The sequence below is a fragment of the Colletotrichum fructicola genome (assembly GCF_000319635.2).
Source record: "Colletotrichum fructicola Nara gc5 chromosome Unknown KSG_Nara_v1_contig09, whole genome shotgun sequence".
Classification (NCBI taxonomy): Eukaryota; Fungi; Ascomycota; class Sordariomycetes; order Glomerellales; family Glomerellaceae; genus Colletotrichum; species Colletotrichum fructicola.
In genome coordinates, this window is record NW_027094059.1 from 2,088,245 (window position 1) to 2,109,662 (window position 21,418).

At 55.0% G+C, this 21,418-nt stretch overlaps 8 protein-coding genes across 8 annotated transcripts; 2 read left to right on the forward strand and 6 right to left on the reverse strand.

Moving 5' to 3' along the window:
* Nucleotides 1-2,642: 2,642 nt before the first annotated feature.
* Nucleotides 2,643-3,422, reverse strand: CGGC5_v014858 (uncharacterized protein; the record flags this gene model as incomplete). Its single annotated transcript, XM_066153164.1, has 1 exon — nt 2,643-3,422. One exon carries the CDS (start codon nt 3,420-3,422, stop codon nt 2,643-2,645), a length of 780 nt encoding a protein of 259 aa, XP_066007556.1.
* Nucleotides 3,423-5,072: 1,650 nt separating this feature from the next.
* PAN2 (PAN2-PAN3 deadenylation complex catalytic subunit PAN2) lies at nt 5,073-9,176 on the reverse strand (the record flags this gene model as incomplete). Its single annotated transcript, XM_032019568.1, has 11 exons — nt 5,073-5,916; nt 5,972-6,185; nt 6,237-6,639; nt 6,777-6,884; nt 6,933-7,323; nt 7,374-7,790; nt 7,843-8,429; nt 8,479-8,605; nt 8,660-8,835; nt 8,889-8,996; nt 9,156-9,176. The coding sequence occupies 11 exons, from the start codon at nt 9,174-9,176 to the stop codon at nt 5,073-5,075; spliced, it is 3,396 nt and encodes a 1,131-aa protein (XP_031883402.1).
* Nucleotides 9,177-10,255: 1,079 nt separating this feature from the next.
* Nucleotides 10,256-12,019, reverse strand: CGGC5_v014860 (uncharacterized protein; the record flags this gene model as incomplete). The annotated part of the gene is made up of 1 exon (XM_032019567.1): nt 10,256-12,019. The coding sequence occupies one exon, from the start codon at nt 12,017-12,019 to the stop codon at nt 10,256-10,258; it is 1,764 nt and encodes a 587-aa protein (XP_031883401.1).
* A 1,029-nt stretch (nt 12,020-13,048) lies between these two features.
* On the forward strand, nt 13,049-14,044 carry spf30 (Splicing factor spf30; the record flags this gene model as incomplete). Its single annotated transcript, XM_032019566.1, has 3 exons — nt 13,049-13,102; nt 13,162-13,906; nt 13,959-14,044. The coding sequence occupies 3 exons, from the start codon at nt 13,049-13,051 to the stop codon at nt 14,042-14,044; spliced, it is 885 nt and encodes a 294-aa protein (XP_031883267.1).
* A 342-nt stretch (nt 14,045-14,386) lies between these two features.
* Nucleotides 14,387-15,502, reverse strand: IND1 (Iron-sulfur protein IND1; the record flags this gene model as incomplete). The annotated part of the gene is made up of 5 exons (XM_032019565.1): nt 14,387-14,742; nt 14,802-15,026; nt 15,076-15,195; nt 15,257-15,383; nt 15,437-15,502. The coding sequence occupies 5 exons, from the start codon at nt 15,500-15,502 to the stop codon at nt 14,387-14,389; spliced, it is 894 nt and encodes a 297-aa protein (XP_031883266.1).
* A 739-nt stretch (nt 15,503-16,241) lies between these two features.
* Nucleotides 16,242-16,852, forward strand: CDC31 (Cell division control protein 31; the record flags this gene model as incomplete). Its single annotated transcript, XM_032019564.1, has 2 exons — nt 16,242-16,331; nt 16,400-16,852. The coding sequence occupies 2 exons, from the start codon at nt 16,242-16,244 to the stop codon at nt 16,850-16,852; spliced, it is 543 nt and encodes a 180-aa protein (XP_031883265.1).
* A 207-nt stretch (nt 16,853-17,059) lies between these two features.
* CGGC5_v014864 (D-xylose 1-dehydrogenase (NADP(+)) 2) lies at nt 17,060-18,338 on the reverse strand (the record flags this gene model as incomplete). The annotated part of the gene is made up of 2 exons (XM_032019563.1): nt 17,060-18,176; nt 18,226-18,338. The coding sequence occupies 2 exons, from the start codon at nt 18,336-18,338 to the stop codon at nt 17,060-17,062; spliced, it is 1,230 nt and encodes a 409-aa protein (XP_031883264.1).
* A 508-nt stretch (nt 18,339-18,846) lies between these two features.
* Nucleotides 18,847-20,407, reverse strand: fba (Fructose-bisphosphate aldolase; the record flags this gene model as incomplete). Its single annotated transcript, XM_032019562.1, has 8 exons — nt 18,847-18,991; nt 19,045-19,284; nt 19,346-19,511; nt 19,565-19,651; nt 19,704-19,810; nt 19,872-20,030; nt 20,087-20,157; nt 20,294-20,407. 8 exons carry the CDS (start codon nt 20,405-20,407, stop codon nt 18,847-18,849), a joined length of 1,089 nt encoding a protein of 362 aa, XP_031883263.1.
* Nucleotides 20,408-21,418: the final 1,011 nt, after the last annotated feature.

The window sequence follows — 21,418 nt, forward strand, 5'->3', positions numbered from 1 at the left end:
CCCTGTCTCGGAGGGTCCCCTTGAGCTTGGATCGAAGAAACTGACGTGGTGCGGCTCGTCGTCGAACTCAACACAACATCACCCGTTTTCCGGCTACTCGTCCCCGAGAAGCCGGCTGCAAGACAGTCTAGACAACAGCTCGGTTATCACAGCTCACGCAGACCCCTGCCGTCTGACCTCGACGACGCATGGGATGACTCCCAGATCGGGCTCCAAGGGGACCAGATTGTCAGGAAGCCCAATCGCGACACCCTAATCAGACTTCCTCTCTCTCTATGACCCACCCACCAACCCGGATGCTCCCGCGCCTTTGGGAACCTGGGCCGAGAAGCCTCTCCTGTGCTCCCCGGTGGCTGGCCCGCATTCCGGCTTCACCTTGCGACGAGAAACACCGTCACGACCTGATGCGGGCTTTTCCACAACCGGAGAAGCCCTTCTTCACCCTTGCTCGTTGAACGCTGTCAAGGATCTCGGCAATGCCACACCGTATTCTCGCGAAGTCGCGAAACTCGCTCACCACCAAGGACGGCATGGAAAAGATCGCTAGGCGGATGCTTCCCTTCCGGTGGATGGACGGCGACTGGGTTTCCGCTTAACGAAGCCGATAGGCCACGAACCCCCCCGGATCTCGGCCTCGCGGGACGCACTTTTGTTGCCGACTAACGTAAGTTACACGTGAACACGGTGGTTGCGCGGATATCGCGTCGGTATTCATAAGTGAGGGAGAGCACGTGATGGCATACATGGCTCTGCGAGTTCAACTCCCACGGCCAAGCGCCTTGATGGAGTGAATGTGGGCTATCGCTTGATATGTTTGTCACACGACTTCGCAGCATGACTCCTATCAAATTCCTACAGGTGCTGGTAAGGGGTTCTATACGCTTCTCGTGGCGCACAGCATTTGTCTTTCAGAAGCCAACATCTCTCTCGATCCCGGCCTTACGTTTGCAGACCTGTCAGGGCTATCTGACATACCGCTGCTCATGTTGAGGGTTCGCCTTGGGATATTGATCTCACTGCCATCGCTTTGTGTGTAATGGCTTTGTAGTTGATATGACCTGCTACCCGTCAGACACACCTTAACCCTGAGGGTTCATTTCTTCAGGGCCTTGTGCCATCTCAGCAAACAAATCCAGCTGCAGAAACGTAGGGCATTAATGCTGATACGTGATCACAATACGCTGGTGCTCGGTCTCTTGGGAGGATGATCAGAAGTTGGGAGATGACGACATTGCATACCATGCTAACGCACGACAAGCTCCTGGCTCAAGTGGACGCGATTGAGCATTACGGGCACGCCCTTCCAGCCATGTCTTCTACAATGACCAAGACGGTTCGCCCTGCCATGTAGATGCATGCTGAAGCTATGCCAGGATATCAAACCCGTCAACCGTGGCTTGCGGGTGTGCAGCCTTTGCTTAGCATTGAGCAGTAGAAACTGCGTGGTGGAAGTATAGCCTGAAATGACATCCTCACTTGCAGCAGCAGTGGGACGTCACACCGGCAAGCCCCAGCGGCAAGGCTCATGGAGGACAGTTGTGCCTGGCAGGAACACTTGGCCAAAAACTTACATGTCACCAGGGAAACATGGAAGATAGGCACAACGATGCACACACAACATTACTTCTTACGACAGAGACATCACAGGAAACATTTGTTTACATAGAGACCAAGATGTTAGCCAATGTCAAGGAAGGACGGAGGGGGAAAGATAGACTTGCTCACCTTTTGGGTTGCATCATCCATCACAAAGACAGGATGGCGTGCAGCCAAGTAGTCAGTCATTGTCAGATCATATTGAGAGTGCGGGGTATCTTACCTTTTGATTTGAATCGTGTCAAAGTCAGGATGATGGACAGTCGAGTAGTTAGTCAAGGTCAAGGAAGAGCAAGATTGGAAAGAGAGAATTGCTCACCTTTTGAGATGCATCATGTTCACCGAGTGTGTGAGCAGTCAAGTGGTTAGTCGATGTCAAAAGAAAATGGAATGGGAAAGTATCTTACCTTTTCTTCTTTTTGATCGCAGTCGAGTTGGCGGTCTGGGTTAGTACAAGCATGTCACGTCATACGAGGGAAAGAGAGATGACTTACCTTCTTGGAATGTCGAGAAGCCTCATTGTGAATGTGAAAATGCACAAGTGGTTAGCCAATATCCAAAGAAAAAAAAAGAAATGGAAGAGGGAGACTATCTTACCTTTTGTCGTGTATCACAGTCGAAGTGGCGATCTATATTAGCACACACATGTCATGTCACACGAGGGGGAAGGAAGCGAGAGACAACTTACCTTTCTGGTGTCGAGAAGTTGTACCATGGGTGTAGAAACAGTCAAGTGGTTAGCCAATATCCAAAAAATAATGGAAGGGGGAAATATCTTACCTTTTGTTGTGAGATCACAGTCGAAGTGGCGATCTAAGTTAGCACACACATATCATGTCACACGAAGAGGAGAGGGAGAGATGACTTACCTTTTTCAATGATGCGAGGAAGATGACACGGCGAGAGGAGATACCATAGTAGTTCAAAGAAGCCCAATGACTTCCCAAACCAGAACACGAAGATAAAAATGAAGCTCGAGAGTCGCTGCAATGCACTGCGGTGACTCCCGAACAGAAAGCTGAATGAAGTGCGTCGAGGCAAAGGCTTCAGCGGAGGAGACGGTTCGTACGCCGATTGATTCGAACAACTCGCCTAGGACGAGGGGGAGGAGGAGACGGAGGACGCGGTGAAGAAGGAGCGAGGTAGGGACCTGTGAAAGAGGGAGGTTCCCATGAAGGAGGGAGTGACTTGCCTGACTTCGAAAGAATGTTGGATTGAACGTTCCGAGCAAACCGTTGCAGAACTTCAATGTCCTCGTCGCGGAGAGGAGGCGAAGGAGGACGCGGTGAGTCAGGAGCGAGGTAGGGACCTTTGAAAGAAGGAGGTTCCCACGAAGGAGGGAGTGACTTGCCAGACTTGGAGAGAATGTTAGTTTGAACGTTGCGAGCAAACCGTTGCAAGGCCTTGATGTCCTCGTCTCGGAGAGAGGGGGAAGCAGGAGAAGGAGAGGACGCAGAAGCAGAAGAAGGAGGATCCGACTCGGCAACAGCAGAAAGAGAGGATGTAGAAGCAGAAGCAGAAGCAGAGGCAGAATCAGGATGGTCCCACTCAGCAACGGCAGAAGGAAGGGCCAGCACAGGTGAGTGCGTAGGTGAACGAGTGTAAGAGAAGGAAGCGTCCGAAGCAAAGACAGTCGGTTCGAAGTCGATTGAGATGGTAATAGGCGTAGGGCTCCATTCTGAGTAGTCGTATGACTTCTCCGGGGTCGTTGGGTTCTTGGGGGTGGCGGGTCGAAACGTCATGCCAGCCGCCAACTCCTTGAGCTGAGCAAGTTTAATTGCCACAAGGCGATCGCTCTCGGCTGCTTTTGCGAACATAGCTGCCATGTTACGATCTATGGTGTCAGGGCTGCGTGGAGGGGGATGGGCAGAGCAAGAAGAAGGAGAGGGGGAAGGAGAGGGGGAAGGAGAGGGAGAGGGAGAGGGAGAGGGAGCAGGGGAAGGAGACGGAGCGGGACGAGAAATCAAACCTCGTTCATGTAGAGCGCCCTGCTGATCCTCGACGCGGGACATGAGTGCATCGAAGGAAGGAACAGGAGAAGAGACGGTAACGGAGGGAGAAGCAGGACGGGGAGAAGAGATGAAGGGATTGGTAAGAGACTGATCAGCCTGATCAGAAGAGATGAAAGAGTCAAGAGTGGGAGAGCGAGGAGGAAAGAGAAGACGACGGGGAGTGCGAGGCGGGGAAGACGAGCTCTGGCCGACTCCGATCTGGCGAAGACAGCGTTGCTGATAATCTACACAAGCCAGAAGTGCATCAAAAGAGGGTGGTGGAGGGGAAGGGGCAGGGGCAGAGGGAAGGAAGTGCACCGCCATGGTGTGATGAATGAAAGGGGGTGATCTGGGCCCAAAAGGCGAACCAGGATCGATAATCTTACCAATGTGTGCAGTATGGTGCTCAAATTCCGGTTCAAACACCGGAGAGGATTGGGCTGGGAGAGGAGTAGCAGTAACGACAGTAGAGGGGGGGACTGGAGAGGGGGGAAGAGAGCGCAGAAAAGCGCGAACCGGCATGGCCACAGCCGAGGGAGTAAGAGGGGGATGGATAGAGATAGAAGACGAACCTGACACACCAACCAAAGCTGAACCAACACCTCCAGACGCCCTACGAGAGGGCCGGTGGACGAAGGCGGCAAAGGCAAAAAGAGGAACGAGGAGGGCGGAAAAAAAAGGGACATTAACCCAGGACCTGGCGAGGTAAACCGCACCGAGGCCGACGCATGTAACGAGCAGGCAGGAGCAAGTATTGTCGACTGGGACATGAACCCAGGCCCTGACGAACCGTGCTTCGGTCAGGGCGGCACAGACGAGACGAATGAAATCCATAGCAAGCTAAGAAGTCGATGACAAGTCATGAAGAAGAAAAGAAGAAGAAGAAGAAGCGAAGTTGGGGGGCGAGGCGGGATATATAAAGATATTCCGCATGGCTGGTATCTGTCCCACGATCAGTAAGTACATCAGCTCAGGAAGTCTTTTGGACCGTAAAACAATCAGTCGTTGTGATCCTGTTATTCCATTGGCCAGAAAATCCCGGGAACCTCTCCGGATTTGACTTTCAAGATCATCGGGGTCCATGTCAGCCCTACGAATGGACCTGGATGGACCTCCGCTAAACCGGTCTTGGAGAGTGTATGGCCGGGTCTGAAGCGACAAGCCGGGGGGCGTGCGTCCGGTGAAGAACCCGGGGGGGATAGGGGTGTGACGACGACGAAGACGATGAAGAACCTGCGTGAGGGGTGGGAAGAATGACGAAGACGATGGATACGAGACGACACCGAGACGAAGAAGACACCGAAATGACAGAGACGACACCGAGGCGGTAGAGACGATGGAAGGAAAAGCGCGCCAGAAGGGGAAAACAAAAAAGAGGAACCCGAGCGCGTAGTATTGTTTAGGGGTTCTATCTAACTCTATCTGCCAGTTTTCCCGTCGACAATCGACCAGGGCCCGGGCATTATGTTGTGACTGCCTTTGCTCTCATCGCAAGGGGGAGCCCTTGCCTGGCGTCCACGTCGCACCTGCGCCGAACCCATTGCCGGACACCTGCTCGACGGCAGATGGCGTCGTAGGGGCAGCCGCTGCCTCGCTTGCAAGCGGAGGAGGCGTCAGAGCTCTTTGGACATCCAGACCTCTCTTTGGCGGCTTAAAATTGTTCTCTCTACCTGCGCGATAAATGTCCTGAAGCATGAGCTCCAGCACGCCGGCATCATCGAATTCCAGATACTTGCGATACAGCTTCAGCGCCGTCCTAGCGTCCTCAATCGAATCGTGTGTTTCTAGCTGAATGTCCTCCTTCAGCAGATACCATGCCAGGAAGGCCAGAGACAGCTTTCGCAGGCGAGACTTGAGGAAGAAAAGGTCAATGGTGTCAACGACCTGGGATTTGGGAATATGGATATTGATCACCCGGAAGTCCTGTTTGAGACCATGGCCTAGAAACTTACAGCCCAGATTCAGGAGTATCCAGAGCTTCTTGTATGCGACCTTGAGGGACACAAGGTTATGCTTGGACACCCGCGGGTCCAGGTCCTCGTGAGTAATGCCGGAATACGAGGTCAGGTAATCCACGATGGGCTCCCTGATGGAGATGTAGTCATCGATAAACGGAACCCCTTCGTCCTCTCCCTGACCTCGAACGACGGAAGCTCTCGCAAGAGCGTACACTATTGGCCGGATCGTCTCCCTCTCGCCGTCCGAATTCATCTCGATCTCTGGCTGACGGACAGCAACGAACTCGGTATCCAGAGCGACAATGCTTTCCGGCCCAGGCTGTTCGGTGGCCAAATCCAGGGCGCGGTAAGTCTTGCCGTCCACATGCGGGCTGGTAAGGGTCAGTAGGGGTATGGTGTGCAAAAGGTTGCCGAGACGGAGCTTACTTGGTGTCCTGGTACAGCAAAGAGGTATCGATGTTCTTCTTCCAGTCCATGTCTATCTTGTTGTTCGCCTCCTTGAGCTGGAAAACGACAACTGATGGCATCTTCCATGCAGGATGGAACGCGAGTGCCTCCTCGGTTGCAACGGGCCGCACGAGGAAGTCGTTGAAAAGATGCCACTGGCTTGTTTGAGGCACCTGGGGCTGCGCGTGGGCGACTGACCGAAAGTTAGTCCCGGTGCTCTTCAATGCACATCGAGAAAACGTACCATTCACCATGGCGACCAGGTGAGGCTTTTGCCCTGCACCTGGGTCGATATTCACGGCCATGCCGACGAGGGAATACACAGTTATGTTGTGAATACCGCGCTGTAGATGAAGTTTGAGATCCTCGCCTTCGTAGCAGAAAAATTGGCCATGGTCTACTATGACGCCAATCTCCTCAGGCAGGAACCCTGGTGTTGACCAAAAGCGCCTATGCTCCGGACTGTTGATAAGAGTGTTGATGACAAAGACGGCAGGGATGCTGTGAATGGTCTTTCTAGCTGCAATGTTCTGGTACCGCTGGCATCTGCTACACCAGCCTTTGGAAGTGGTCTCTCTCTCGACGCTCGACTTGAGTATTTGGGAGAAGGTTACCTTGGGAGCCTTCTGGTTCCGCACCATGCTCTTCTGTAAACAGTCAGCGATTTGCACTACGGTGCTAAGGAGGAGCATCCCGGAACAGCCAAGCCCAAACGGAAGTTGTGATGCCAAACCCGGTCAGAATGCGCCGCCAAGTACAGGCATAGCACAGAGGAAATGCTTACACTTTGTTGCGGATACATCAGTTCTTGGAAGAAGCCAGAGCCCGGTCGAGTGTACTCGCTCCTACAGTTCATACACCTAATGAAACTTGTCGCTGAGGTCGACAGCATCTGGAAAGATTTAGCTGAGCTCCCAAGAAAAAGGGACAGTCAACACACCTGATCCATCAAGCCTGAACCCGGCTGGATTGACTTGAAATCTACCACGATTTTCTCAGTGAGAAATCTGACCAAGCCTTGAAGCATTACGGTCAGACTGGAGCCATTAGGGTCTTCCTCAAGAAGCCCAAGAGGACCGGCCTGAGGATGATGACTGAGAGTCTTCAGCATGTTGGTTGCCTGACAGATTGAGCCCTCGGCCTTTTGCAGCATGTCAAACAAGAAACCCATTTCGCACAAAAGACATGTGTCTTCGACGCAAGCGGTCGCCGCATGTTGGAGCGCTATGTTCCGAAGAAGGGGCGTGAAATGCAACACCTGAAGCAGGGAGTTGGCGTAAGAGTTGGCGATGTGGATTTCAAGACCGGAGTACTGCGTCCTATTGTAGAACCTGTCGACCGTGAGTGGGCTTCCATTGCCAGAAACGACGAGCTGACATACCCAAAGTCAAAATCATCAACGCCAAATTTGCTGTACTTGATCTCCACGTTCCGGTACATTGGCGGACACTCTGCCTTTAGAGGATCAATGTCCATGCGCATCAGCGCGTTTGCAACATCATCGACCTTTTCGTCGTCGTTGTCGGGAGTCTTGGCAAACTCCCTGGCTTTTTCGCTGAGGAACTTGGGCGCCAGAATACCTGACGCGTTGGCTTTGTCCAGATTGCGGGTGTCTTCCACTTGGTTTCTTCGGAACCCTCTTGTATTACGTCCATACATTCCAAAGTCCGTCGCCTTGAGGCCAGACAGAAACTGCGGATCCAGCTTGGTGGGAGGAGCTCCAACATCAGACACAAGATCTGGCCAAGCCGACAGCAATACATCTCGGTAGTAGGGCGTGCCGATAGAGTTCAGAGGTCTACAAGCAAGTCAGCAAGCGGTAGAGTATTTCAGGATCTCCATGCACTTACGTGTCGGCAGTCCACTCGATACTTGGAAGGGGTTCTTCGGGCGTCGCAAATTCAGTTTGCGATGCGAAGTCAACAAATCGAAGCTTAGATGGAGAACCCCAGATATGGATGTTGAACTCGGCATCCGCAAGAGCAACGGCCTCACCAGATGGCGCGATCTCGAACATAGTCAAATACGTCATTGTGTTAGCCTGCCGTACATTGCTAGTGTTCGGATTCATTAGATCGACGACGTGCATCTGGCCGCTTTGAGACATGACTATGGTGGTGGTCGACATTCGAGGGTGCATCCTGACAAAGGCGGCGCCAGCAGGGAATGGAATCGGCGACATTGACGACATCTTCTTGATATCGAAGACATTCAGAAAGGGATCTAACATGTAGTTCTGGCCTTGGCGCAGTGAATAGCCGCAAGTGACGATGAAGTCGTGCTGGGCGTCCATGTCGCTAATGAGAGCCGAGTGAGCGTTCCAGCTTTTGACGACAGTAAAATTGGCCGCATCGATCAGGTTGACCGTGCCCTCTTTAGTCGCAGCGCAGATATACCTGCTTTTCTTCATAACTTTATACGAATGCGCCGTCGGCACCTGATCTTGTCAGCGAAGCTCTGCGACTGGACGAGGGCGAAAAGCATACCTGCTTGACCACCTCACCCTTAGCGAGATCAATCACAAACATGGTGTCCTGAAAACCGGCAACAAGGATCTCTGACGTCCCCTTGGACGTAAAACTCATGCATCGTAAGTCCTTCATGTCGTCATGTCTACACTGACGTCAGTCAGATCCGTCCTTCTCAGCCGCGTGTGTCGCTACGCACCTTATGTGCCATATGGGAGGGCCTTTACGCGAGGCCATGTGTATATCTCTCGACCCCAACACCACGACGCCCTTGTCGTTCACTAAGATCTGTCGGACGGGCCCATCGGTTGTGGTATGCGCTTTGAAAGAAGTATATCGTTGGAGCTCGCTACCGTAGAATGACGTGACTCTTCCCTGCAGCTGGTCAGGCTCGGACAGCTTCGGACAGCCGTCAATCGGAATCTTACATATTCGTTGCCCGTCCAGAGCAGCTCTTGCGCCGTATCGAATGCCATTGTCGTTACGGGCGTGGCCATGGCGTGGACGCCCGGAGGCGGAAAGGGGATGCGGGCGACCTGGATGGCGGACTTTGTCAACGAAGCTCAGATCAAAGCGCCCATCATCGTAAAAGGTGCAATACAGCCGCGACGCGCGGAGGTAGGTATGGTGAGGCTCGCCCACTGGAACTCGAGCCGCAACACCACAGGCGAGGAGGGGCCCGGATTGCTACTTACCTCGTCCCAATCTCCGTCCATTTTGGTCTTCGCTTCCTCGCCCAAATGACCATAGTTCTAAACGAGTAATGCGATACCAAGAAAGCCGGCAAACGGGTCGCAGCCGGTCGCTCCCATACGTCAAAAAAAGAGAAGTGCACAAATAAGGTACCGGATCGCGACCCCCGCAGCTTCGCGCAGCTCGAGCAAGTGGCAGCAGAGACAAGGTGTCGCGCCCAACGGAGCTAAGCCACTTGCATGAGGCGGACAGGGTAGGGAGGTTGAGTGTGGGGGAGGCTGGGTTTGGCTCGAGTCTCTCGCTCTATCGCCGAACTCTCTAAGGAATCCGGAATATTTCCGAAACCAGATCTGAGGTGAGACCAATTTCCACCAACGCCTTCACCGAGAGCTCGTTGGCCAAACCAACAGCTCCGCTCCGGTGAGTGTCGGTCTGATATTACCCACCCCAATCCCTTCAGTAAGAGTTCTCCAGTACGTGCCGAGAGAAGATCCGTTTAAGGCAAGTAGGATTTGAACGCAAGGTGTTGGTGCTTAGTTTTCAGTTTAAATTCGGAAATAAACAATCACATAAACCCCGCAGTGGCCAAATCAAGCCCGGGCGTATTGCACGCCGATGTTTTCCCCCATCAGTAGTCAGTCCACCGTTCTATACTTCTTCAACTATCAAATCGTTTCGGTCATGATGTTGCGGACGTGACAACAACAATTGCAGACAGCGAAGCAGCAATCGACTGCCTCTGTGTACATGGCTCGCCATCAATTATTACTTTTGTATTTCCTGCCAATTACGACTGTCTATCCGAAGTGCTTGGCGACCAAAAAGCCCATCCTTGCCTGCCCGCCCACCTATACCATTCATAGTACACCTTTATTGTTAAAACAAGCGCTTTCCAAGTCTGAAAGAACTGAAGCGCATTACTACACCGGGAACATGCAGTGATGCTTGTGAACTGCTGGGAGAGCAAAGGCATGACTGAACAACGAAGAAGCCACTGCAGCAATGAACTCCCAGACAAGTCGCGCCTTTGTGTGTGCTGTCTGCTCTCCCCACTTTATTCCTTCGGAATGAGATCTAAGTCCTCACCGCTAGGCAAATCCTCCTAGTCCTGGCTGGCACTGAGGTCTAGGCTCTTCTCCCAGAGGTTCCGCAGAATGGCCGTTACACCCTCATCTTCCTCTCCGCCAACAAGACTGGATCCACTAAGTCCTTGAGTTCCGGCTCCCTCGTGTAGAGCCCGGCTGCTCTGGTGGTCGTCAACATCGGCCTCGAAGCTTGATCCGACACCATTCGTCCTGATTGACTGGGCGCGGGGTGTCATTGGCCTTCTCGCAGCGGCGGCACTGCTCTCGTTGATGCTGGAAGCTCGCGTGTGCTGGCCCGACACAATGCCACTCCGCATCGACGCCGCCTTTCCATTGAGACTGGCAGTGCCATTGCGAGGTATGCGCTGGTTCTTGTTCTGGCGATTGGCCTGCGCTAAGCGATCTAAAGATCGCGCGACGGGGTTCTGGAACCGGCGAACACTGAGGTACTCCATCCCCGTCTTCTCCAGCTGCTTCGCTACACGTGGGTCGCGGCTCGCGCCGCCATCGTAACCCGGGCCTCCGATCCCCACCAGCGGGCTTGCGCCTACTGCACCAACACCACCTCCAACAGCCTGTCCCGGTTCGATCACTGAGCTCGCTCGCTGCAAGTTAAGCTTTTGTTGAGTTCGTGATTTCTCGGCCGGGGGGGCGGACCGTCTGGCCGATCGCGGAGCAAGCGCAGTGCCATCCTCATCATCTGACAATCCGGATTCTCGTCGCGACGGTCGCCCAGAGCTCGCGGAAGACTGTGGCCTTTGCTGCGGGATGTCCTCGGACCTTCGACTGTCTGGTCTCCTCTGAAGGTTGTAGAACGACCCTTCGCGAGCTGCACCGGAGCTTCCAGCGCCAACAAATCTGGAAATTAGTTCATCGCCGGAGCTTGTTCCTGGCAGAGTGTTGATATTGTGCGAGTCGGCGAGGGTGGAAACGCGGCTGATGGAGTCGGGGGACTGAGATTGACCCCGGCGCGAGACGGAAACGGTGTCTGCAGTCATCTTGGGCGGTGCGCCGTGCGAGGGGGTGCGCTGGAGCAACCTCGATGTCAAGTATTCTTTGTGTTGAACGGTCTCGCGATCGGGGGTGGACGAGGCAGGAGGGGACGGTTGCGCTGCGGGAGTTTCGGTTCTAGAATTGTATGCGCTGTTATTCGCGCTGTTGTTTGCACTGCCGTCGTCGGGCTTCGCTGAGGATTGGGCGCTGGCCAGGGAGCCTCTTCTCGACAGGTATGGTGAGGCAGATGTGCTGGCGTCCACCCATTCGTCGTCCTGGCCGTCGTTACCCAAGTCGAAGTGTACCTGCGACTTTTGCGGCTTGACCTTGTTGACGGCGGGGTTCGAGTTGGTCCTCTTTAGCTTGTCGGAAGACTTGGACTTCTTGTTCACTTCGCCGTGGGACTTGTTACGGCGCAGGCTCGTTGAAGAGGTATTTTTGCTCAGGTTCGTGGAAGAGCTGTCGCGAGAGAGCTTCGCGTCGGACTGAACGCGGCGATGGGTGGCTGCGAAGGTGGGCTTGCGCTCGGGGGAAGGGGATGCTATGCGTCGGTGATTCAGCTTGGAGGCGGTTGATCCATGATGTTTGTGTAATGCTTTGGAGGATGGGACGCGTGCATGCAAGCGACCGGCACCAACAACGTGCTTCTGAGGCTTGGAGCGGTGCTGATGATGATGTTCTCTGACGGCGTTGTCGCTGTTGGTCGAGTCGCTCTCCTGATGATTGAGGGCAGGGCGTTTTGATTGGCTGGCAGACGAGGATTCGTCGCCGTCTCTGTCTCGAACCATGATTGCTTATTTGCCCCCTGGATAGGTGTATGACATATGCCGGTTGGGGTGTCGGGATGGTAGGTAGCAAGGCGCGGGTGAGTTCTGATGCGCTGCTGCTGCTACTGCTGCTGCTGCTATTGCTGGTGGGCGTCCTGTCCGGAGGGCCGATGGATGCGGCCGCGGTGGCTGCCGACTTGTTTCAATGACCTAATGCCTGTGAAGATGTGTCCGGGGCGCGGTACGGCGCGAAGCGACCGGGGGGCGACCAATTGGACGATAAGAACGAGGCTGACGATGCTTCTGCGTCGATGCGATGTGCGCAAGAAATGTAGTTGGTGTTGCGAGAGGGAGAGGTCGAGATTAATTAGATTTGCGGGAGAGAATGAAAGTCGAGCTTGTCAAGGTGTCAAGGTACCCGAGACCGAATTCGCACCCGCGCACGCCCGCACCTAAACCGCAACCGCAACCGCAAACAGCACAGCACCCACCGACCATACACCCCCAGAGAGGTATCGTCAGCCAGTGCCGCCAGTGCCAGTGCCTGGATTACGGCCGGCTTACTTACCTAGGTACCTGGGCAGGCTGTGGTACGGCCAGCACACCAGCTAAAGTGCCCGCGTCTGCGCCAGGACCCGGCTTCAACCGCCTCTTCCCACCCCTGTAATCCCGATTCCTAAAACCCACAGGCGGCACTCCAGCACTCTGGGGACCCCAATCAGGTAAGCTCTCATTGGCCTGCACCTCCAGATTCTGTCTCACTTGAGGTCATCCTGGGGCGTTGCATGCATTTCCATGTGCTCTTATCAGCACGTGATCCTGGATAAGCTCTGGCTGCAATGGAATCTGGAAGTGAACCCAAGTGCATCAGCGGCTCTACTTCCGCCGCAGTCCGTCGCAAGCAGGCCTGACCATCACAACCACCGCGACATCTTGTGTTTGCCGCTAACCCACCCTTCGCAAACCACTCGAGCCCAACTACTCGCATCCCGCCATTCGTCACCTTCGTATTCATATTTTCCACAGCATCTCTTCAATCCAACAGCCAAAATGTCCGCCGAAATCGCGGCCCTGGAGGCGGATCGCAAACAGTACCAGGAGCAGGTACGCGCCATCCCGCCTGAACCTTCCCAAACGAGCGCTTGCTAACCTTGCCTCGCCAGCTCGACGTCGTCCACGCCGGTCTGAAGGATGACCCCGGAAACCCCGAACTCGAAAGTCTGCAGGCGGAGTTGAATGACATGATTTCCCTCCTGAACGAGTCTCTTGCTGAGCTGCAGCCGAAGCAGGCACCCAAGCCCGCACCTCTCAAAGCCCCCAGCCCGCCCCCCGAGAAGTGGTCCAAGGAGAACCATCCTGCCTTCAAAAAGGCCGCCCCAGCCGTCGAAGAGAAGGATGATGCCCCTGTTGTCTACCGTGTGAACGACACTGTCATGGCCAAATGGGTCTCGGGCGACAGAGGATTCTACCCTGCGCGCATCACCTCTATCACCGGCTCATCGACGGCGCCAATCTATGTTGTCAAGTTCAAGAGCTACGATGAGACCGACACATTGCGGGCCAAGGACATCCGACCCATGTCCAACAAACGCAAGGCTGACGGAACACCAGCGTCCGGACCCAGCACCGCACAACAGGCTGCACAGCCTGCGCCGCCCAAGACATCCGGCCCGTCGAACGGTGTCGTCACATCCGCTGCTGCTAGCTTGTACCCGGAACAACAAGCCAAGCTTGATGCGGAGAAGAACGCCGATGCAGCTACCAAGCCTCCCAAGGCCAAGAAGATCAAGGCCACCAAGGAGCTGGAGAAGGGCAAGAGCAAGTGGCAGGAGTTCAACGCCAAGTCCAAGTTCGGAAAGCAGAAGAAGGACAGCATGTTCCGCACGCCCGACGGTGTACATGGCCGAGGTATGCCAACCCCTCATTATCAAGTCTGGGTCTTTTACTGACGTTGTCACAGTTGGCTTTACGGGCTCCGGCCAAGCCATGCGCAAAGATCCTACCCGCAGCCGTCACGTATACCAGCAAAACGACGAGCTGGACTAACCTACAGTCTGATTTCTATGCATGGGAATGATCCTCTCGACAAAAGGAAGCCCGAGGGCTGGATGGCGTTTAAGGGTGGTTTGGCAGTCTCGTTCCATTCCTGGTAATGTGTCTTGTTTCCGCGTTACATAGGCTAACGGTTTGTACACACGACTTTTCTTCCCTCCAGATGCAAAGGGGTTGCTCCCCGATCTGGGTGCTGCTAGGAGCGCAAAGGGACTGTTGACACAAATACATGAGATGCCCACAATACCCCTGCTCGAGGTCCGTTGACTAAACGTTTGCTTACACAGGGTATCCTACACTCATCACGCCAATTTGAAGCTCACCCCTCCGAGCAATTTACGGTGAACGGAGGCCGATCCTGGGAGCGATGTTCTGGGCGATCTTGAGGAATATCCCTGCCCGCTCACTTGTCGGTTCAGACACCACAGTCGGTTTGCCGAGGTCCGCGTCGTCTCCAATTGACGGGTGGAGTGGTATGTCGCCCAGGAAGCTGATATTGTGCTCTTTGCACATGCGCTCGACTCTGTCGTTCGATCCGAACACATGAGTATCTCCATGGCAGTGAGGACATTTGAACAGTGACATGTTTTGAACCAGGCCCAGGATATTAGTGTTGACCTTGTTGAACATGTTGACGCCCTTGACGGCGTCCTTCACGGCGAGTGTGTGAGGTGTCGTGACGATGATGGATCCTGACAATGATCAGTGACATGTACCGCGTCAGACTACTCTCGGCTGGGGGTATACTAACCATCGAGAATGATTTGTTGGGTGATGGTCAGTTGCGTGTCTCCCGTTCCAGGGGGCAAGTCCAAGACCAGGACATCGAGATTACCCCAGTCAACCTCGTGAAGCAGTTGTTGAATAGCCTTCATAACCATCGGGCCCCTCCAAACCACAGCATCGTCCTCCGGCACGAGATATCCCATCGACATGGTCTTGACACCATAATTTGTCATTGGCACCAGTTGGTTATCTGGGCGGTCATCAGCATGAGTCCCAGCCGAGTGAGAGATTCGACTCACTTTGCGACAATCTTGGCTCCCCTGAAAGGTTGAACAGGGTAGGGACGGACGGCCCAAAGATGTCTGTGTCGAGAATGCCAGCGCGATATCCTAGCCGCGCAAAAGCCAGAGATAGATTTGCTTCTGGAAGTCAATACAACGCGTTCTTTCTGTTCACTAATGTTCTGATTATCTTTCTCACCCGCAACTGTGCTCTTGCCAACACCTCCTTTGGCAGACGAGACGGCAATGACCTTGTCCACTCCGGTGATCTTGCGCCGAACCGGTTTTCGCGGCCAATGCGGTGGCGTGCCGGATTTCGGGAGGCCCTGGGCTCGTGTCAGTGCCTGGTTTCTCCGGTTCAGTAAGGAGGGCACTGTACCAGAGGGTTCTCATGACCTAACACTCGGAAAGTGGACTGAAACGGGCGGCATAACGTTGGTCTCATTGTGAAAAGGATCTTGAGCGACTAGCAACACCCGAACACCGCAATGCAAACACAGTCACGATGGATGATGGAAGACTACTGACGCCTGTTGGATGGAGGTGAACGGTTCAAGCTGAAAATGATTGGTCGCTCTCCGAACCGGTCTCCAGCGCGGAGTTTCTTCGGCGGAGAAGAGGTGAGTTCAGGTCGCCGCCATCGATCATACCGAAATTATCAAAAATGAAGCAGCTTCCCTTTCATTGACGCAAAAATCATCCAGTATTCTAGACTCCCTTCTCGCGAAGTATTGAATGGAACGAGCGTTCCAAGGTGTGTTAGTGCAGCCTCGACCGTTGCCCACGTGATCTGTCCCAGCCACAATGCCCCACAGTCGAGCTTTCCAGGTTAGATACGTACCTTCTCACCGCGCCTCCAGTTCGCGATGAGATGAATGAGCAGTGAAGCGTAGTAAACAAGCAATCCAACCGTACCAATTGCCAGAGAACGAGCATGGGATCTGAAGGGATTCAAAGAAGCAGCATCTAGGGGACGTTTCAATCACGCTCGCATTCCCAGATACCCCGATCGCATTTTTCCATCTTCCTCGACCCTCAACCACCAGCCTCCGAGTCTGGTCTCAAACTGACGCTCTCGACTCGACCTGCCTTGCTTGACCCGGCTTTCTCTGCCGGATTAGGGGAGCAACCAATATTGAAGATACCCGGAACGCCGATTCCACAACAACACAAACACCGCCAAGATGACGACCGCGTCACTCTTCGACATGAACCAAGGCCGTCGCGACCTAGCCGCGCTGCCGACGGACTGGCAAAACAACATCAGAGAAGCTGTAAGTCTCACCCACCCGACCTCCAAGCACCAATTCATCGCCCGCTCACACCAGCCGGGAAAACACAGTGGGAGGTGGTAGACCAACAAGGCCTGGGCTCCCTCAACGCGCGCGAATGGCCGTTTGCACTGCGCGCCATCGGCTTCGACCTCGCCCGCACAGAAACGTACGCCCTGCTGCTCGCTCACGGCGTGCCGCCCCACGACCACGACCCGGCGCGGGGCCCCTGCAGCCCGTCGCGTCTGCGCATGCCGCAGGAGCACTTCTCCGCCATCGCCGCGTGGATGCTGATGCGCCGCGACCCGCAGGAGGAGGCCGAGGATGCGTGGAAGATGTTCGACCCGCGCGGCACGGGGCGCATCACGTTGGAGAGCCTGCGCGCGGTGTGTTCCGAGGTGAACAGCACGCTGAGCGAGTCGGACATGCGGAGGATGATTGAGATGGCAGACATCTCGGGCAAGGGGTGGGTGAGCAAGGACGAGTTCATCGAAGTCGCGAAGGGTGGGTTCAGTCGGGGCTAGCACAGCAGCACATTTCGATGGAGGAGCGGGCGGCTGTTATTGTTTTTATACGTCATCGGGAGAGTGATCACGGAGATGCATCTTATTGGGAGCATCATGGCATTCGCGAGTTGGATTTTACAACTACATCAGAAATAAGCAACCGGGAGCGGTTTCCAAGCAAGCCATGGTGAAAAGAAAAGGCATTCTGGGCCGTGCGTGATATCATCAAATCGTGACGCCAGGCGAATGGCGCAGCGGCAAGCCCGCCTTCTCGTACGCCATATCAATCATCCTCATCTGGTTGATGCTGTCCTCCCCATCCACCCAAAACGGCGTCTCGCGCCCCTTTACGCGGTTGACAAACTGCTCCAGCTGGTGTCGGTACGTGATCCAGTGCTCCTCGCTGGCGGCCTGGATGCCCGCCTCCTGGAAGGTGTACGCCTTCTTCGACTGCTTCTCCGTCCACCTCTTCACCACCGCCCCGTTGCTCTTGTTCTTGATGACGAACTCGTCACTGACGTCGATCCGATGCCATATGCCGCCAAACATGAAGTTGGCGAAGTCAATCTTGCGTTTGCGCGTCTTCTCCTGCCCGACCGGCAGCTTGGCGTCCTCGACGACGGTCTCCTTGTGCGTGACAATCAGCTTCGGCACTCCGATGGCAGCGAGCCCGGCCCGCAGCGTTCCCTCTGCCTCTGCGGTCCCGCCGTTCTTCATCCGCCAAGTGACGTTCCACGAGTGGTCAGCCGCGTCCTTGGGGGGAGGCATGGTGTCGAACTTGGCCTCCAGACATTCGTCAGGCTCAATGCCGTAAGTCTGGCGAATCGCACTGATGGTGTACGTCCCAAGGTCCATCAGAGCACCGCCGGCAAGATCGTATTCCCACCGAATATCGTCGTTCCCAATAATGAACCACGGAATGTGTGCGCTAGCCTTCACATGCTCGACGTTCGGTGCGTCGACCAGGGTCAGATAGTACTGCCAGCTGGGCTGGAACCGGTAATGGAATGCCTCGAGTAGGACGGGGGCCTTCGACTCCTTGAGTAGTGGCAGTCGGAAAAGCGCCTCCGCCTCTCGAGCATTGGCGACGGACGGCTTCTCGAGGAGGACGTGCTTGCCCGCCTCAAGTGCCTTGACGGTCCATTCATAGTGCAAGCCATTAGGGAGTGGGATGTAGACGCAGTCAATTGAGGGGTCGTCAATGATGGACTGATAGTCTGGCTTTACGTCTGGGATGCCGTGCTTCGCGGCAAACGCGGCGGCCTTCTCAGGGTCGCGGGCAGCGACTGCTTGGATGACAACCTCTGGATGGGATCTGGCCGGGTTGATTAAAGCCATGGGCCTGGACTGGTGTTAGTATTGTGGGTTTTGAGATCATCGTATTGGCTCACGCAATGTTGGCCGCACCAAGAATACCGAAGCGGAGAGCCCCATCTTGCCGTGGCGCGACCGGCGGATTGAAGATATAATAGTTGCGCCGGAGGAGACCCCAGATTGAAGCCATTTTGGATTGATATCAGAACGCAGGTGGAGTTCGAGCCAAGTCAGACAGCGCCGCTGTGAATCACGTTGGGTTAGAGTGGGATAATGAGCTTACAAATGAGAAACATGAGGAATGAGGTGGGGTGATGGCTGAACATGGGATGATGCAGGACCGAGGTGACGTCGAGACACGGCACAGACAACCAGGGTGCAGGCAGCCGTCAGGGGTACTGTGCAAATGGTAAGAGATGTAATAGAGTGCGGCTTGCACAACAATAGACCACGCACAGCGACTGTAGATGTGGCCGAGCTGGCTTCGAGTGCTTGCCTGTGATTAAGGAGTCATGTCGCCAAGCTGCAATGTTTCTCAATGGAGCATCTTATGGCACAGGAGGGCACTTTTTTGATCTTTTACTTCAATTTGAATGTATGTAGGTAGGCGTCTTTTGACAGCTTCATCCTACGGAACAGAGCCTGCGACCCCACATCTCGGTCCAGTCTCTGCAGAGGTATCACCCATTATCCATCCTTTACAAAACGTTGTCGGCCTTGAAGTCAAACAGGGCCTGCTTGACACGGTCCTTCATGACCTTCTCACCCTCACGGACCCAGACTCTGGGGTCGTACTTCTTCTTGTTGGGCTTGTCATCACCCTCGGGGTTGCCGACCTGGGTCCTATTCGGGCGTTAGAGGCCGTCGTCTGACAGCTGATAAACAAGGGCACTTACTTCAGGTAGTCAATGTTCTTGGTAACGTAGTCACGGATACCGGACAGGTAAGCCCACTGGAGGTCGGTGTCAATGTTGACCTTGACGACACCGAAGGAGATGGCCTTCTGGAACTCCTCGACAGCAGAGCCGGAGCCACCGTGGAAGACGAAGAAGACGGGCTTCTTGTCGCCGTTGCCAAGCTTGGCAGCGACGAACTCCTGGTGCTTTCCGAGCAACTCGGGGTGGAGCTTGACGTTGCTGCGAAGAGGTCAGACCGGAGCTCATTGTCAAGGTTGCTGGTTGATTGCTGATTGCTTACCCGGGCTTGTAGACACCGTGGACGTTACCGAAACCGGCAGCGATGGAGAAGTAGGGGGAGATGGGGGACAGAGCCTGGTAGATGGCGTAGATGTCCTCGGGCTGGGTGTACAGAGAGTTGTTGTCGACATCCTCGTTGTTGACACCATCCTCCTCACCACCAGTGACTGTGTGATTGTTAGTTACGGCGTTCAGGGCATGATTGAGTCGTGCCTCTTACTTCCGATCTCCATCTCGAGCCACAGCTTCATGGGAGCAGAGCGCTTGAGGTACTTGGCGGTGGTCTCGATGTTGTAGGCGACCTCCTCTGTTGCATGTCAGTCTCGTGCTGTGCAGAAGGTATCGGGGCCGGCACGAACCCTCGGAAAGGTCAATCATGTGGGAGGAGAAGAGGGGGTGGCCGGAGCGCTTGAACTCCTCCTCATCGGCGGAGATCATGCCATCGAGCCAAGGCAGGAGCTTCTTGCTGCGAAGACTGTCAATTCCTGTGCGGACAACGCAGATGTTGGCATCGGGGGCAAACTCACGCGCAGTGGTCGGAGTGGAGGACGACGGGAACGCCGTAGACGGGGGCAATGGAGCGGATGTAGTGGGCGGCAGCAATGGCACCGGCGACGGAAGCCTCCTGCTTGTCGGCAGAGTTGGGGATGGCCTTGCCGGCGAAGTAGGCGGCACCGCCCTGGGAACTGGGACTCGTCAGAACTGAGAACAATCAAGTCGTTGGTAGGTCGAGACGACGTACGTCTGGAGGACAATGGGGGACTTGGCCTCGCGGGCAGCCTCGAGGGCAGCAACGGCGGTTGAAGAAGAGGTCTGGGAGGCGGGGTTGTTAGCCGATTGTCAACACCCCTCTTTTCCGTGTCGTTCGGTCTGATCTCCGGCAACCGACGACGGCGGCGGCGGCGGCGGCGGAACACGACGAGCAGGGCGGAAGGGAACAACAACATACGACGTTGCAAGCGGGAATGGCAAAGCCCTTCTCCTTGGCGTAGGTGAACAGCTTCAGGACGTCATCGCCGTAGATGACACCGGGCTTGATGTTGAGCTCTTCCAGCAGACCCATGATGGATGGCGGGGTATCTGTATCTGTCTGTGTGGTATTCGGGGTTGTGTAGTGAGGTGTGTCTGTTGCGACGGGCCAGAGACGAACGGACCAAAAGGCTGATTTGCGATGTAGGAATTGGAGGAAGAAAAGATTCAGAAAGAAAGTTTGGAATAGGTGGAAGTGGACGGGTTAACTATGTTTGGTTGCTCACACCCACGAGCGGGATTTTACTCGGGCTGAGCAGCAGAACCCGGTCCATGTCCCACGTTCAGTCCATCGCTCCAGTGACGGGTGCCCTTTGCTGGGTCGCGGTTGCATGAGGTGAGGTGCGGTGCTGGGCCTGGGCTCGACTGGGAAGGGACACTGCCTGCGAGAGGTGAGGTACATGAGGAGCTCCTCTTCCCTGTCCAGGTTGCTATTTCTTACGCCAGTCCAACAGCAGGCGGTACATTGGATGTGGAAAGGCAAAGTACTGAGGGGCATGCTGCGTAGCTGCTGCTTGCTACCGCGATTCACCTCCAGCAGCCAACGTGGGTACCTGACGGCTGGTTCAATTTCCTTCGGATTTCCCTGTGCCATGCCACTTCTCGCTACCTATTAGGCAGGTATCTCATTCATCACCGGGCTCCTCTCCTCGCCGAGAGCGCCGCCATCAGTGGGAGACTGTCTCTCTCTTTCTCTCCCTCTCGTTGCAGTGTCTCAACCTGGAAGACTTGTTGAGGAAGGGAAGGGAAGGGGGAAAAAAGTACTACTGCGCAAGTACCTTAGCATCGGACCGTCGAATCACAGAGCCCCTCTTACCACGTCAAACGCGATTAACCCCTCCCCCCACCCACCGTCCAATTGACGTCAAAATATTGCTGGCGCACCACCTATTGCAGGGATCCAATCACTCGCTGCCCTGTGCTTTTCCCGGTTGGGAGACGAGGGGCACTGCGATGGCGCTGGAATGGCGGGGCTTGTAGAGGGCCCAGCTGCTATGCCCAGCCGTGTCAGCGCCTCTCTGGCCCGTGCACCTACCGCTCCGGC